This window comes from Odontesthes bonariensis, chromosome 20 (assembly GCF_027942865.1).
Source record: "Odontesthes bonariensis isolate fOdoBon6 chromosome 20, fOdoBon6.hap1, whole genome shotgun sequence".
Lineage (NCBI taxonomy): Eukaryota > Metazoa > Chordata > Actinopteri > Atheriniformes > Atherinopsidae > Odontesthes > Odontesthes bonariensis.
Window position 1 is genome coordinate 29,298,551 of NC_134525.1, and position 17,951 is coordinate 29,316,501.

Below are 17,951 nucleotides of genomic sequence, written 5' to 3' on the forward strand. Positions count from 1 at the left end.
TGTACAAATTCACACCTGTCGTGGCATCACTATCGCGGATTATGTACAAATTCACACCTGTCGTGGCATCGCTATCACGGATTATGTACAAATTCTCACCTGAATTTGTCACTTTGCTCATAGTCTCCAACTGGTAGTGCGTGAGTGCGTCCAGAAACCATAAATCCACCCAGAGGTCCTGGGAGGGATGCACAAACTTCAACCTGCTAATGTCATCTGGAATAGCCAGTTAAAGATGCTGAGGTCAGTCCTTAAAGTTCCAAATGATTACCTTGTTGAGCTCCACTGCCCTATTCAGCTTTACTCTGTAAAGAACGTTAATAGATGATAATTGCATTTACCAAAACATTGTTTAATTTGATTACTTGGAAATGAATATTGCTAATTATTCAATATTAAGGGAATGTATGCTTAATGTTAGTGTCTCTACTTCCATTTGGAAGAAAAATATATGTTAAAAGTATCACATTCTCACTGATATCTGATTCTCTGAATTGCAATTAATTCAATTCCACTCCCAGTAATTCAAATTCAAATTCAATTCAACACCCTGTAGATCGGAGTCGATTCAAATTCAAATTCTTTCCTTGAATTAAATGAAATTCTGAATTTTGAACAACCCTGGCAGCCCGCGGCTTCCGGTATGAGCAGCGCCATGTGAAGACGTAGTTTTGTTGGGCTCCTCACGGGACTCCTCTCGTTTTAAAACTCTCTGTTCTTAAACCACTCTGTACGCCCCTACGGCCGTGGCTCAGTGGTTAGAGTTGGTCGTCCAATAACCGGAAGGTTGGCGGTTCGATTCCCACTCTCGCCACTCAAAAAAGATTGGTGGAACTGATAGCTGGAGGGGTGTCAGTCCACCTCCTTGTCACGACTGAGGTGCCCTTGAGCAAGGCACTGTACCCCCCATGCTCCCCGGCGCTTCATGGCTGCCCACCGCTCCAGGTTGGCATCTGTCTCTGAGTGTGTGACCCTGTGCATGTGCATGTGCATGTGTGTGTCAAACAGGTGCCAACCGGTTAAAAACTGAGGACAAATTTTGTGTGTATGCATGTATGCATGACAATAAAATCTAATCTTAATAAACGAGTTAGGTCGATAAGAACCTTCAACTGCGGAGAGAAAATGCCAAGAAATTGCCAAGGAAATAAGTCGGAGTCGGAGGCTAATGCTAGCGCAGCAGATGATGCTAACGACGATGCTAACACAGGCCGTGCTGTTGGCCATTGAGTCCTTAAAGCAAGATTTGATGGCGAAAATGGAAGAAAAGGCGACAGCTCAGTCGGCAGAACTCCGGAGTCAGATTGGTCAGATTCAGACTGAACTACGATGTGCGGTGGATCAAGTTGACAAACGAATGGAGGCGGTCGAGAGCCGAGTGTCTGAGCTGGAGATCGAGGTTGGTGGTCGCTCGGACTCATTTGCCACTATGGAAGCAGACGTTAGCCAGATGAAAAAAGAACTGGTCACACTGAGAGACCGCTACGAGGATTTGGAGGCGAGATCGTGGCGTTGGAACATACGCATAACGGGAGTCAAGGAAGGCCATGAACATGGGAAACATCCGTCTCAGTTTGTAGCTAACCTGCTCAAAGAAGCTCTGAATCTCGAGAAGCCCCCGACCATAGAACGGGCACACCGCACCCTCCGCAGCAAACCGGTGCAAGACAACCTCCCACCTCGGGCGTTTGTGGTGAAGTGCCATTACTTCTCCGAAAAAGAGTCGCTTCTGAAGAAAGCCATGGAGAGGAGGGCAGTTTCTACAGCAGACGGCGACCATATTCGAATCCTGCCGGATTACACCAAGACCGTGAGTAAACAGCGGGCAGCCTTCACCAAGGTTAGAGGGCTGCTTCGGAGCTGTGAGGGAGTCCGATACGGCCTGAGATACCCTGCGATATTAAGAATAACCACCGCGAATGGTCAAGAGGCAAGTTTCAAAGATCCGAAGCTGGCTAAGGAGTTTGTTGTAAAGAGGGTGATGCACGAGGCTTCTTCATAATGTGCATGCTTCGGTAAGTGGCCACTGACTGAAGTACCAGTCTAATTAAGCCGGGAGATGAAGACCAGACATATCAATGACAGTTTTCTTCCCCTTTGAAGAATTCTGGTGTTCTTTTTTCCCACCCAAAGTGTTCTTGATGTCCCTGCTGTCAACAATTGAATATGTACATACTAGTGGAAGAGAGCTAAGGTTTCTATTTTGTTTGCTGTTTCACGTTCAGGACTGCTTAATTCCACTACTTGTAAGACTGTGATTTCCTTGCTGTTTGCACACGCTCAAAAAGGAGTGAAACTGTGGAGGCAAGTTTGAGTCTCTTCTTATGGGGATCCGATTATGCGGGACATCTTCTTTTTTATTTTTTTATTTTTTATTTCATGGTAATTATGCTCAGGACTGTTTAACCTACTATTTGGAATATCTTCACATTCTTGTATATGAGTGGAAAAAGAACCAATTTGTGCTACATCAAGTACAATACAAGTCAGAATGATTGAGTTGACTTTTGTTAAGGTCTGTTAACATACTATACTATCAGCTTATTCAGCTCTAATAGATACACTGTAAGAATTAAGTTCTACATTTGCTCCCGTGGGGATCTCACATGGTAAGCAGTTTAGGAGAAGAGGGTGACTGGAAGAGCAAACAGTCTCCATGCGAGAGACAAGTTCATGTTTTTGTTTATAATGTTTAAGATTGTTATAGTTACATATTGCCTGATGTTCTTTGAATGTGTGTTTTTGAACATGTGTGCAGGTACGCCCCTCCCCCCCCTTTTTTTTTTTTCCCTTTCCTTCCTTTGGCTATCACTCTATCATCAAGCTCAGGGAACCCCCATTGCAGTTTTTTCAGAAGCACCAACAACAGGTCACAGAGATAAGTCAGTGGCACTATGTGAAAGGTCAACTTGATGGCGTGGGATAAAGGTACAGGCAGGGCCGACACCATGCTGGTGAGTTGGAATGTAAGGGGATTGAATCAACCAGTTAAGCGAAGTAGGGTATTTTCTCAATTAAACAAATTAAAAGCTGAAGTAGTGTATTTGCAGGAAACTAACCTGTTAAGTAAAGACCAAGCAAAACTCTGCAGAGGAGGATTCACACAAGTTTTCCACTCTGATTTCAGTCACAAAAGTAGGGGAGTGGCTATTCTCCTGCATCAAAATGTACAGTTTGAAGAGTCTAACATCATAAAAGACAAAAATGGTCGCTACGTTATCATTCAAGGGAAACTGTTCAATAGGCCGGTGGTGCTGGCAAATATTTATGCCCCCAATTGGGATAGTGTCGACTTTTTTAGAAATCTCTTTTCACTTTTACCAGGTCTGGATTCATATGATTTAATACTGGGGGGAGATTTCAACTGTGTTTTGGATCCGAAGCAGGACCGCTCCAGTACAAAGGTCCCTTCACTTAGCAAATCGGCAAGATGCATCAATACTTTTCTTTAAGCCTATGGAGTCATCGACCCATGGAGATTCAAGTACCCAACATCCAAACAGTTCTCTTTCTTCTCTCCAGTACATCAAACATACTCCAGAATTGATTGATTTTTTTAATTGACCAAAAATTACTACCCATGATTACTCAAGTGGAATACGACAGTATAGTCATTTCAGACCATTGTCCAGTACTTTTGAAGCTTCAGTTTCCAGAAAACATACTTCCTAAACGTACATGGCGCCTTAACTCAAGATTGCTTGCTGATAAAAAAATTTGTCGATTTCATAAATACACAAATAGACTTATTCCTAGAAACTAATGAGTCTCCTGAGATAAGCTATTGCACGCTGTGGGAAACCATGAAAGCGTATCTAAGGGGACAAGTGATATCCTACACTGCTGGTGAAAATAAAAAGAAATCCAAAAGAGTTACGGAGTTGATCAACAGGATTAAAGTGGTGGATCAACTACACTCAACATCACCCTCTGAGATCCTCTACAGAGAGAGAATTTTGCTTCAAACGGAATTCGATACTCTGACAAATGACAATGCTATAGATCTCTATTTGAAAGCTCGTCATAATCTCTATGAATACGGGAACGCGCCAGTAAACTTTTGAGCCATCAACTTAAACAGCCGGCAACGGCTGGTTTTATATCTGCAATAAAGGATGGGGAAGATAACATAGTTACTGATCAAAAGGACATTAATGCTCAATTTAAGTCTTTTTACAAAAATTTGTATACCTCAGAAGCAGGTGACGGGAAGTTGGTAAATAATTTCTTCAGTGAACTGGAAATGCCCTCCTTAGATGAATCAGATAAATCAGAATTGGAAAGGTGTATAACCCAAATTGAGATCAATAGCGCAATTAAAAAAATTAAACCCGGAAAGGCACCCGGCCCCGACGGGTTTCCAATAGAATTCTTTAAAACATTTGGTCCTAAATTAATACCATTACTATCGAAGGTATTTAAAGGGGTCCTGGTTAAAAAAAGTCTTCCCCCAACTATGACACAGGCTTCTATATCTTTATCATTAAAGAAAAATAAAGATCTGCTAATTTGTGAGTCCTACCGCCCGGTCAGCCTATTATGTTGCGACTATAAAATTCTAACCAAGGTACTGGCTGGTAGGCTTGAGGAAATTATGCCTAAATTGATTAATCCGGATCAGACAGGTTTTATTGTAGGCAGACAACTATCAAGCAATCTTCGCCGAGTATTCAATGTTATATACCAACCTAACAATGTTGAGCCAGAACTAATACTATCCTTGGATGCACAAAAAGCGTTTGATAGGATTGAATATAACTACCTGTTTACCGCGCTAGAGAGGTTTGGCTTTGGTCCTACTTTCTGCTCATGGATTAAAATTCTTTATACTGCGCCTCAAGCCTCCGTAAGAACGAACAAGATAATATCGGACTATTTCCCTCTCTCCCGGGGGACAAGACAACGGTGTCCCTTGAGCCCCCAGATATTTGATATTGCCATCGAGCCCTTGGCAATAATGTTAAGGAAGTCCACCAATCTAGTTGGAGTGCGAAGGGCGGGTCATTTGCATAAAGTATCACTTTATGCGGACGATCTCATTCTCTTTCTCTCAGACCCATGTACTACTATACCAATTGCTCTTGAGGTCATCACCAAGTTCGGGCAAATTTCAGGTTATAAGTTAAATTTAAAAATAAAAGTTTTTTATTCCCCATAAACGACAAAGCACGTCAGATCTCATTCCAGGACTTTCCCTTCTCTGTCAGTAAGGATAGTTTTACCTACTTGGGTGTTTGTGTCACTTACAAGTATAAGGATCTGTTTGACAGCAATTTCAAAACGATATTTAACAAGGCCAAACAGGATTTTGAGCGTTGGTCAACCCTCCCACTGTCTCTTGCCGGAAGGATCAACTCAGTAAAAATGACTATCATGCCCTGATTTTTATTTCTGTAGCAAGCAATACCAATTTTTATCCCTAAATCCTTTTTCAAGGACTTAAATAAGCTCATATCTACTTTTATTTGGAACAAAAAAGTACCCCGAATACGGAAGGAATATTTGGAAAGACAAAAAGGAGACGGTGGGCTGTCTCTACCCAATTTTCTGTATTATTACTGGGCGGCCAATATCCACAAACTGATGTTCTGGGTCTCTAATCTATCAGATGATGACTCCCCGGTCTGGTGCCGAATGGAACAGTATTCGAGCAATCCGGTTTCGCTTCGCTCTTTAATCTGCTCTCCACTACCCCTAAGTAAACGGCGTTGGACGAACAACCCCATTATTTCTGGCTGCCTGAGGATATGGTCACAATTTAGGATTCACTTTAAGCATAAGCAAGCTCTTGTCACTTCCCCTATTCTTGCGAACATGAATTTTGCCCCATCTCTCACAGACCCATCGTTTCAGCTGTGGCATAGGAGAAGGATTAAATGTGTAATGGACCTTTTTAAGGAAGGGCACTTAATTTCCTTTGAACGGTTAAAGAAAGACTTCAACATCCCTGTCACATTTCTTTAGGTACCTACAGGTGCGGAGCTATGTTAAAACACATTTCTCTTTGACAACCCCTCAGAGTACATGGATTGACGAATGTTTGAACATGGACCCAGTTGACAGAGGTCTAGTGTCAGTGTTATATGATAACATCCAAAGGGTTGCCGTCATATCACTTAAAGGTATGGTAGGTAATCCTAGAGAGCTAGCAAGAGAGCTAGCAAGATTCGAAAGTGTCCCCTCCTCTAAGCTGCCCCCCCCCCATCCCCATTCCGTCAGTGCTTCATCCAAAGCCGGTAGAACCGTGTGCGCACACGGAGCAGGGAGCCGACAGAGGGGGGCGTAGGCAGAAAGCAGAGGCATCTGATTGGTTTTTTGTAGGCGCTCCAATCTGATCTCGGATTGGTCAGCTTTTTCTCAGTCCTGCAGCTGCCACAGAGGTCTGATTATTTTCGTCCCTTTTTCTAAATACATCTTGTATAGATTTCTCTCAGGATACACGGACCATTTCACCCAGTATTACAAAATGTGTTTCTGAACAGGATTACCAACCATGTCTTTAACCGTTTAGCAAGGCTGTGGGAGGAAGAATTAAGAACCACCATCAGATGTAAATTGGCAGGCAGCAATTACGTTGGTACACTCTTCCTCAATATGTATCCGACATGGGTTGCTACAATTTAAGGTTCTACACAGGTTACATTTATCTACAGGTAAACTAGCCAAACTCTACCCTGGTTTAGACCCAACTTGCATCAGATGCAGGCAGGACCCAGCTAGCCTCAGTCACATGTTTTGGCTTTGCCCGAAACTGTCTCTATTTTGGACACGTATATTCGATACATTTTCATATGTGTAATAAAGCCATCAGTCCCAACCCATTGACTGCATTGTTTGGGGTTGTCCCTCAGGAGACATCAATATCTAGGCACCAAGCTGAGGGTATAGCATTCTCTACTCTTTTGGCTCGACGCCTAATACTCCTTAGTTGGAAGAAGGTTACGCCCCCCTCTCACAGGCGTTGGGTGGAGGAGGTGATGTCCCATCTCAAACTTGAACAACTTAAATATACTGCCAGGGGCACCACCCATAGATATTATAAAGTCTGGCAACCATTCCTATCATATTTTGAGGATGAACTCCCTTCCCTTAATATAGTGTAGCCTAAGTGACCCCCCCCCCCTTATTTTATTATTTTATTTATTTTATTTGTGTCTATATAACTCTGTATATGCAGTCATGTGTGTATGTATAACCACTTTATATATACCGAGTGATTTATCTGTTTTCTTATCCTGATTTTGTATTTATTTATTATCATCATTATTTATTTTCTATTTCTTCCCCTCTGGTCTGTGGTATTGAGTACTAGTGTGAGTGTATAATGTGAAAATCGAAAAAAATATTTGAATAATAATAATAATAACTCTGGCTGCTCGAGGCCTCGACTGCCGGAGGACCTCCCATGATACACCATTCTTCACTCTTTCCTGTCCTCTCAAACCCCAGCTGGTCGAGGTGGATGGCCACCCTCCTTGAGTCTGGTTGTGCCAGAGGTTTCTTTCTGTTAAAAAGGTTTTTGACTTTCTACAGTCGCCTCATGCATGCACAGGATGGAGATCGAGGTGAAGTTTTAGTGTGATCTGTTGGTTTACTTTGCTTGGCAACATTTTTTTTGGACTAATTTGGAATTTAATGATTCGGATTTGACTGGATTAGGATTGTATTATAATGAATTGGACTGTATCTTTGAATTGCACTGAGATGACATTTGTTGTGATTTGGAACTATACAAAAATAGAACTGAATTGAATTGTCTCTCATACAGAATAAGAAATTGGTTTCTACTTTCATCTTGGGCAGATAACAATACACTGTTGTTGCTGTCACAGCCACTGCAGTGACGCCTGGTCCTTGACTCAACTGTGTTCCATCTTCCCTTGATTGCCCCATTAGTTTAAATACCTGGTCTTCTCTGCCATTCTTCGCTAGTGTGTTCATGTTTTTGTTATGCTTGTTCGGTTAATACCCTGGACCTTGACCTTTAGTTTTTTTCGTGGATTATTTTCAGTTCTTGGATTACCACGGTTTTTGTTCCGATCTTGCTGACCGACTTCTCTGCTCATCAGGCCAGGTTTCTCTCTGTGAGAATTTTGTTAACAAATAAACTTTGTTTGAAAGATTTGCTTCTCCTCTGTGACCGCACCGGGGTCCGCAATTCAATAGGGTGTGACAGTTGCAGGATTATTTTAAGAATCAATAGGAGGGCTTCAGAATGCAACAGCCAAAACTCTTACAAAGAATAGAAAATTTGAAGATTAATCCAATGCTTAGGCCACTTCACTGGCTTTGATAATCGTAGAGAGCTTCAAAATCCTCTTAATAAATTCCTTAAAGCAGTTATGGATGTGCCTCCTAGTTACATTTCTGACTTGCTCAGTGTTTATGGTCTGTCAAGTCATTGGGTATAGGTGTTCCAGCACAACGAGATCTAAGTCTGCTGAGGGCACTTTCAGTTACTGTTGGCCTTCTCCTTTCGAAGAATCTATCCGCTTAACTGATGTCTGTCACAACTGTGCTCACATTCAAAAGCAAACTTAAAACTTAAAAATCTCATTCTCTCAGTCCTAAAATCTATAACTGTGTGTGCATGTATTATATATGAGTATGTGAATTTCCATTGCATCTCCCTGTACATGTGCATAACATAAATGTTGCTATTTTTGGTGCATTCTGTGAAAAGCACATTTAGTTTATCCATCCATCCATCCATCCATCATCTTCCGCTTGTCCGGGGATCGGGTCGCGGGGGCAGCAGCTTGAGCAAAGAGACCCAGACGTCCCTGTCCCCGGCCACTTCCTCCAGCTCTTCTGGGGGGACCCCAAGGCGTTCCCAGGCCAGCCGAGAGACATAGTCTCTCCAACGTGTCCTGGGTCTTCCCCGGGGCCTCCTCCCAGTGGGACGGGCCCGGAACACCTCACCGGGGAGGCGTCCAGGAGGCATTCTCACTAGATGCCCGAGCCACCTCATCTGACTCCTCTCGATGCGGAGGAGCAGCGGTTCTACTCCGAGCCCCTCCCGGATGACCGAGCTTCTCACCCTATCTCTAAGGGAGAGCCCAGACACCCTGCGGAGGAAACTCATTTCGGCCGCTTGTATTCGCGATCTCGTTCTTTCGGTCACTACCCACAGCTCGTGACCATAGGTGAGGGTAGGAACATAGATTGACCGGTAAATCGAGAGCTTCGCCTTCTGGCTCAGCTCCTTCTTCACCACGACGGGCCGGTGCAGAGCCCGCATCACTGCAGACGCCGCACCGATCCGTCTGTCAATCTCCTGCTCCATTCGTCCCTCACTCGTGAACAAGACCCCGAGATACTTGAACTCCTCCACTTGGGGAAGGATCTCATTCCCGACCCGGAGAGGGCATTCCACCCTTTTCCGGCCGAGGACCATGGTCTCGGATTTGGAGGTGCTGATTCTCATCCCAGCCGCTTCACATTCGGCTGCGAACCGCTCCAGTGAGAGCTGAAGGTCACGGCCTGAGGACGCCAACAGAACCACATCGTCCGCAAAGAGCAGAGACCCGATTCTGAGGTCACCAAACCGGACCCCCTCAACGCCCTGGCTGCGCCTAGAAATTCTGTCCATAAAAATTATGAACAGAATCGGTGACAAAGGGCAGCCCTGACGGAGTCCAACCCTCACAGGAAACATGTCCGACTTACTGCCGGCAATGCGGACCAAACTCTGACACCGGTCATACAGGGACCGAACAGCCTGTATCAAAGAGTCCGGCACTCCATACTCCCGGAGCACCCCCCACAAGAGTCCCCGAGGGACACGGTCGAACGCCTTCTCCAAGTCCACAAAACACATGTAGACCGGTTGGGCGAACTCCCATGCACCCTCCAGGATCCTGCGGAGGGTATAGAGCTGGTCCACTGTTCCACGGCCAGGACGAAAACCACACTGCACCTCCTGAATCCGAGATTCGACTATCCGTCGGATCCTCCTCTCCAGTACCCCCGAATAGACCTTACCAGGGAGGCTGAGGAGTGTGATCCCCCTATAGTTGGAACACACCCTCCGGTCCCCTTTTTTAAAGAGGGGGACCACCACCCCAATCTGCCAGTCCAGAGGCACTGCCCCCGATGTCCACGCGATGCTGCAGAGGCGTGTCAACCAAGACAGCCCCACAACATCCAGAGCCTTGAGGAACTCAGGACGGACTTCATCCACCCCCGGGGCCTTGCCACCGAGGAGTTTTTTGACCACCTCGGCGACCTCAACCCCAGAGATGGGAGGTCCCACGTCCGAGCCCCCCAACTCTGCTTCCTCATCGGAAGGCGTGTCGGTAGGATTGAGGAGGCCCTCGAAGTATTCCCCCCACCGACTCACGACGTCCCTAGTAGAAGTCAGCAGAGCCCCGCCCTCACCATACACGGTGTTGACGGTGCACCGCTTCCCCCCCCTGAGCCGCCGGATGGCGGACCAGAATCTCCTCGAGGCCGTCCGGAAGTCGTTCTCCATGGCCTCCCCGAAGTCTTCCCAAGCCCGAGTTTTTGCCTCAGCAACCGCCGAGGCTGCGTTCCGCTTGGCCTGTCGGTACCCATCAGCTGCTTCCAGAGTCCCACTGGCCAAAAAGGCCCGATAGGACTCCTTCTTCAGCTTGACGGCTTCCCTCACCACTGGTGTCCACCAGCGGGTTCGGGGATTGCCGCCACGACAGGCACCGACCACCTTACGGCCACAGCTCCGGTCGGCCGCCTCAACAATGGAGGCACGGAACATGGCCCATTCGGACTCAATGTCCCCCACCTCCCTCGGGACATGGTTGAAGCTCTGCCGGAGGTGGGAGTTGAAATTCCTCCTTACAGGGGATTCCGCCAGCCGTTCCCAACAGACCCTCACAATACGTTTGGGCCTGCCAGGTCTGACCGGCTTCCTCCCCCACCAGCGGAGCCAACTCACCACCAGGTGGTGATCAGTTGACAGCTCCGCCCCTCTCTTCACCCGAGTGTCCAGGACATACGGCCGCAAGTCCGATGATACAACCACAAAGTCGATCATCGAGCTGCGGCCTAGGGTGTCCTGGTGCCAAGTGCACATATGGACACCCTTATGCCTGAACATGGTGTTCGTTATGGACAGTCCGTGACGAGCACAGAAGTCCAACAACAAAACACCACTCTGATTCAGATCGGGGGGGCCGTTCCTCCCAATCACGCCCCTCCAGGTCTCACTGTCATTGCCCACGTGAGCATTGAAGTCTCCCAGCAGGACGAGGGAGTCTCCCGGAGGAGCACTCTCCAGTGCCTCCTCCAGGGACTCCAAAAAGGGTGGGTACTCTGAACTGCCGTTCGGTGCATAAGCACAAACAACAGTCAGGACCCGTCCCCCCACCCTAAGGCGGAGGGAGGCTACCCTCTCGTCTACCGGGGTGAACCCCAATGTACAGGCGCACAGCCGGGGGGCAATAAGTATGCCCACACCTGCTCTACGCCTCTCACCGCGGGCAACTCCAGAGTGGAAGAGAGTCCAACCCCTCTCGAGGAGGCTGGTTCCGGAGCCCAAGCCATGCGTCGAGGTGAGTCCGACTATATCTAGCCGGAACCGCTCAGCCTCGCGCACCAGCTCAGGCTCCTTCCCCAGCAGAGAGGTGACGTTCCACGTCCCAAGAGCCAGCTTCAGTAGCCGAGGATCAGACCGCCAAGGTCCCCGCCTTCGGCCGCCGCCCAGCTCACACTGCACCCGACCCCCATGGCCCCTCCCACGGGTGGTGAGCCCGTAGGAAGGGGAACCCGTGCCGTTTCTTCGGGCTGTGCCCGACCGAGCCCCACGGGCACAGACCCGGCCACCAGGCGCTCGCCGGCGGGCCCCACCCCTGGGCCTGGCTCCAGGGGGGGGCCCCGGTGACCCGCGTCCGGGCGAAGAAACACGGTATCCAAAAATATTACTCATCATAAGGGTTTTGTGAGCTGTTCCTTGTCTGGTCCCTCATCTAGGATCTGTTTGCCATGGGTGACCCTACCAGGGGCTTAAAGCCCCAGACAACATAGCTCCCAGACTCATTGGGGCACGCAAACCCCCCCACCACGGTAAGGTGACAGCTTTTATTTATGTGTACTTAAATAAAAGCGACATACTTTTCAGAGTGGGTGAGTGAGATGGAAGGGTTCTTAACCAGAGTTGCTAATTGGGAGCACTGTGAGCAAAACATAAAAGCTACTGTAGCTGCATTTCCACCACAGAAACCTTTCCAGAAATTACTGTCTATTAGAGTCCTTTCTATGACCCGCCCCCTTTTGACTGCAGGAACCAGGGGCGAAATAGAATTCTGAGGGAGAATGAGCCCTGGTTGTACTTTTTAGGCTACAGTGAACCGTTGTGTTGGTGCTTGCAGAGCTGAACTGTATAATGTAAATTATGCTGAACATGGTGAAGGCTGAGTTATACTTCTTTTAACTGCCCTTGCGCTTGCGTCTTGCGCGTATGTTAATGGCTCGAGACGTTTATACTTCATTTTGCTTTGTCGGCGGTTGCGTGTGCTGCGTGGCGATTCACCGCCAGGACAGTAGGTGGAGTAGCGGGTTTTTTCAATGACAAGCCTACTATGATGAAAGGAAATTCACCGCCAGGACCTCTTCGAGTGGATTCATGCTTCTTCTTCTTGTAAATAGCCGGTATTTTGTCAGATTTTCAACACTTTGGGGGTCTAAACGACTACTTTCTCGCCTGAAAATGTTTCAAATGTTGCTAAAGTTATAAATTTACAGAGTTTATAGCTTAAGGGAAATCAGCTTTTCAGGCCGGCTGATTTCGGCTCGGGCAGGAGTGAAGTGCACTGTGTGTAAACGCTCTGCATACTGTCAGATCGAGTATGCCGTTTTCAAGTAGTAGGCGGTTTCGAACACAGCCAGTGGCTTGCGCTTGCGTCTTGCGTAAAGTTTAGAAAATTGAGGTGACAGACGCAAACACGCAAGGGGGGGCTTGCAACCGCGCAAGGGCTTGCGTTGCGTCTTGCGTCTTGCGTTGCGTCTTGCGTTACCGACTATAAACCAGGCTTAAGTCTGCGTTCCTGAGCGATTGTAAAACCAACAAATGGATACTCTTGATTGCCCTGTAAACAAAGTATTAACAGAAAGTACTGTTAGCCCTCTTTGCATTTGACTGTTTTGCTCACAGTTTAAAGTTCAAATTCATGCCCACTTTTGGAATAGTCTTGACTGTTAGCTTCAGTCTCCCTGTAAAATCAGTGAAGTACTTGTTAATAAAAGAGTCGTCCTTGAAGTGTAATGGTGCCAAAATGAACAGCTTTTAAAAAAAGTTGCTGTGAATACTCTACAAGCGCTAGCTGGCTCATTGCCAGGAGAATTTGACCATACAAGGAAAACCAGGAATTGCTGCTTTCACGCTCTCTGAAAGAGAACCATACTTGTGTAGCTGATTTGAAGTGAAACTGATTTGTCAACCAAATAAGTCACCTCACCACGTTAACATGCATTCTATCTTAACATAATTGATAACAAATATGTTGATAACAGACATACAGTGTACCTTACAGAAATACCAAACTGATGTTTTATCTTAAAGGAAGGGACTCTATATGAGGGAATACATCAATTACCCTGTATGTTTAAAAGTTCTTCTCAAACTCTCAAGAACCACGACTTTACTTTGTGACCGTCTGTCTGTACGACGATCTATGGATTTTTGTAATGATGTTCATATTTTCAGTTAGTTAACAGTTAAGGAAAAGTATTGAACACTAAAATATTTTAAGCCTCTTAATTGGTTTCTCTCTGCCATATCAAAAAGAGTATTGAGTTTTAAATATTATCTTTGGTATTAGTATTGTGACAGCCCTAAATTATTCCATGTAGATTTAGCACCATAGAACAACAAATGGGTGTAAACCAAGCTGCCTTGTTTCTAACAATCTTGTCTTTAATAAAAGCAGATTAATTCTTATAGAATTCTTATTGGGGTGTTGATTTCCACGTAATTAGGTAGGCCAAACATTTATTAGACAGTCCAGAGTGCATTGTAATTAAGAGTGGATTTAATGTTTTAAAGAGATGCATGGTTTGGTATTTGCATGTCTTACTGTCTGTATTCCATCTGGGAATATGTAGTTGATCTGTAGAGTGTTGTCATCAGGAAATCCTCTCAAATCTTTTTGGAGAATCACCCAGGTCATCTTGCCTTGGGGTTGGCAGCTGTGGAATGGTTTGTTCTTCCCATTCACCTCTTCATTAACTGCGCAGAAAGCAAAACATTTTCAAATAATCTGGAAACAAGCAGAGGTTAACATAAATCATGAAAGACATCCAGAATTAGCTGTGCATTTTTGTGAAGGACCTTGTTGTACCAGCGATGGAGGACCCTGTCCATTTAGATAACGATTACAGTGGAACTTGTCGCTGCTCTGGCCAGAGCCCATTCTAAAAAAAAAAAAAAAGCAGACACAGATAAGAGCATTGAAAACATCAAATGCCCTGATTGATGGCTGAGAATATCTACAAAAAACATTTGAGTGTAACCAAAAGGGATAAGACTGAAAAGGAGCTTCATTTGGCAGCCATGACCATATCACGCAGTTGATGGTATGACGGGTCACCCCGGAATCAGAGGACGAGGTCGGGGACGTGGATGCGGGAGGGGAGGTCGATACGCCTGACATATGACCTGAATGTTTGTTTTGTACAGTGTTTCTACACTGGAAGAAGGAGGACTGTCCACAGCTGATAATTGATGAAATTAGGCAAAACGCTGACTGAGGGTGGGCGGGTTCTGGACGTCATGTGCCAGCGGAACCTTCACCAATGGGTGATAACACAACACACACACATTTTTCCAGCTCTGTGCAATGAAGAGACGCTTGCTGACAGTGACTCACAAAGTAAAGTTTTGCATGCTATTTCAATCCTAGAGCAAAGATATTCACCTCAGGTAATAGGCATTTATGTTCATTTAACATCTGAAGCCTACAGGGCTTTTCCAACTTTTCAGCTTATTGTTTTGGGGAAACAGGTAACATTTATGGTTGACTCTTCTCACTCTACTTCATCAGTATTGAAGTCAGGGGAATTTGACCCTCCTCCAAAGCTAAGTGGAAACCACGTCTACTCTATGTCTGCATCAGGTCAGGTTGTGAAGGAGAAAATGACAACGCCCATTGTGTGCGTCACTCCCGCTGGGCTCTCCTTCAAGCACTCATTTTTGTTATCAGAGCTGTGTCCCATTAACCTGATGGGCCGTGATCTCATGTGTGAACTAGGCATTATTTTAATTTCCACACCAGAGGGTGTTAAGCTTATGTTGCAGCCTGACAGCAGTGCAGTTTGACTCATCGGCACTTATGCTTATGAGTGGAAACTTCCCACTTCTCCTTCCTCACAACACCTCGTGGAAGAAGCAAAAGCTTTAGTCTCACCCTTTTCTGATTTCATGCAATCTGCTGATTTGCACTGCCCATCACACATTTCTTTGGGGCCTGACAATGACTATGAGAAGAAGTGGTTTCGCACTCCTAAAAAAATATGTACATCCACTCTATTTTGCAACTCACAAACTGCAGCACTGGCTGTGCCTCTCACTGCAGCGCAATCAGAATTTTTTAATGTTTGTGGTTCTCGCCCTCACATTTCCTTGGCCAAACCTAAACATTGGCACTGACAAGGTGTGGAGAAGTTTGTTGCTACTTGTCAAAAAGAAACTGATTGGACTTTCAACTGCTGATCCAAATGTGATGTTTTCTAAACGACTGTTAGCATACAAGAAAATAATTTTGAGCACAATGCATTGTCAAAGAACTTTGAAAATAGTTCCCACCACAGAATCACATTTTGAAGCCTGCTTTTTATCTGAAACAGATCTGTCTTCGTTACTCATGTTGGCTGAGGTGCCCACTGATCTTTGAGCTAAAAGCAAATATGGTGTGGGGCTGATAAAAGGCTATGAACCGCTAATTGTCACCCCTAAATCTGACTATTGCCCGTGTAAAAAGCAATACCCTTTGAAGGCTGAAGTAATTGAAGGGATTAAGCCTGTTTTTCAATTTCTTCAGAAAACAGGCATCATTGTTCCCTATGAAAATTCACCTGCGCACACTCCATTACTTCCTGTTAAGATAATTTATCTCTAACTAAGACTGAATCTCCTTTTAAACCACCACCATACTCCACTGATAACACTTTTCTCCTTCTTCATTCGCACCTCTTTACCCCACCCTGAGCGCTCTCGCTGAGCCAGACCTGGTCGTGAACTACTGCCCTTCACGACGCTCCTGTTATTTCCTGTTAAAAAGATTAGATGCTGGCCAGCCAGATGAATGGCGTTTTGTACAGGACCTCCAAGCCGTGAATGCCATTCCACACACTACGTTGTCTCAAATTCCATCCGATGCAGTTTTTCTAAGTTGTTCACTTGTCTAATGCATTTCTCTCTGTCCCTGTGCACCCTGACAGCCAGTTTTGGTTTGCTTTTGAGTTTAGGGGAGATCTTGGACTTTTACCTGGTTAAGCCAGGGGTACTTTTAAAGTCCCACTATTTACAATACTGCCCTCAAAGCCAGTCTGGAACCGCTTCAACTAACTCAAGGCTTTGCTCTTTTGCAGTACATGGATGACATCCTTTAATGCAGCCCATCTAAACAACAGTGTGAAAAAGACACAGTGAAATATCTTCATTATTGTGGCCACAAAGCTAGTCGTTCTAAGTTAAAGTTTGTACAGGACGAAGTCACCTTTTTGGCCTTTGTGATTTCCAAGGATGGGCGCTCACTTTCTCCTAAACGTGTTGCTGCAGCTCGGAATATTCCTAAACAGGTTACTTAAAAACAGTTCATGTGATTTTTAGGCATAACATCTTACTGCAGGAACTTAATTCCTAACTACTCTTTTCTCGAAGCTCCTTTAGGTGCTCTTATCCATGGGAAAGGCCTCCAGACAGCTGATAGTGTTCCATGGACTCCTGAGGCTGAGCCAGCCTTCACCCAGCTTAAGCTGGCTCTTCAAACAGAACCCACGCTTGGTATCCCAGATCCTCATGAATCTTTCATACAGGCAGTTGATGAAAAGCATGGTTGTATGACATCTGTTCTTATGCAGGAACATGGGGGCAGGCAAAGACCAGTGGCTTATTTCTCAGCAAAAAGTGGACCCTGTGGCTGCAGGCCTGCCTGGTTGTCTTCGTGCTGTGGCAGCTGCAGAGAAAGCTGTCCTGGCATTCCGAGATATTGTAGGCTACACTAGTTTGACTGTTTTGGTTACTCATCCTGTTGCCATTATTCTTCTCGAGCAGAAAACTTCACATCTTTCAGCTGCTCGCTGGCTCAGATACACTTCTGTGCTCCGTGATATGCCAAATGTCACTGTTAAACGTTGTACTGTTCTGAATCCTGCCACTTTGCTTCCAACTCCTGATGATGAGGTGCCTCATGACTGCGTTGCTGTTCTGGAACAGGTTTGTACACCCAGACCTGATCTTTCTGATACTCCTCTTCCAAACTCTGACATGATTCTTTTGTAGATGAATCAGCTTTGCAGGATCCAGCCACAGGTACTACCTGTGTTGGGTTTGCAGTAAGCTCTTCACATGACACTTTGTTGTCTGGCTCCCCTCTTAAACATTTCTCTGCTCAAACCGCTGAGCTCATTGCACTTACTAAAGCATGTAAGCTGGCAGCTGGTAAATCTGTCACAATTTACACAGATTCCAGATATGCTTTTGGTGTTTTTCATGATTTTGGTGCACTGTGGAAACACAGACATTTTCTTAAATCAGATGGCAAACCCATTTTGCACTCCTCACAGGTTTCTGATCTTCTTGATGCGATCCTTTTTGCCTACAGCAATTTCGGTCTGTAAGTGTGCGGCTCACACTAACTCATAAGACCCTGTTGCTCGTGGCAACGCCAGAGCTGACGCTGCAGCTAAGCAGGCAGCTAACCCTCTTCCCGTTTTCACTTCCCTCTCTTTCCAAGCGGAAGACACCCTCACAAATC

The 17,951-nt window shown here is 45.7% G+C and overlaps 1 protein-coding gene across 1 annotated transcript in view; it reads right to left on the minus strand.

Moving 5' to 3' along the window:
• dtx3la (deltex E3 ubiquitin ligase 3L a) overlaps positions 1-17,951 on the minus strand; it is a 44,758-nt gene that overhangs the window by 13,271 nt on the left and 13,536 nt on the right. The window contains exons 2-3 of the mRNA XM_075452254.1: positions 14,306-14,388; positions 14,052-14,203 (exon numbers count right to left, since the gene is read on the minus strand). Coding sequence (XP_075308369.1) covers positions 14,052-14,203; positions 14,306-14,387 — 234 coding nt within the window. The 5' untranslated portion in view covers position 14,388. The remainder of the gene's footprint in view (positions 1-14,051; positions 14,204-14,305; positions 14,389-17,951) is intronic.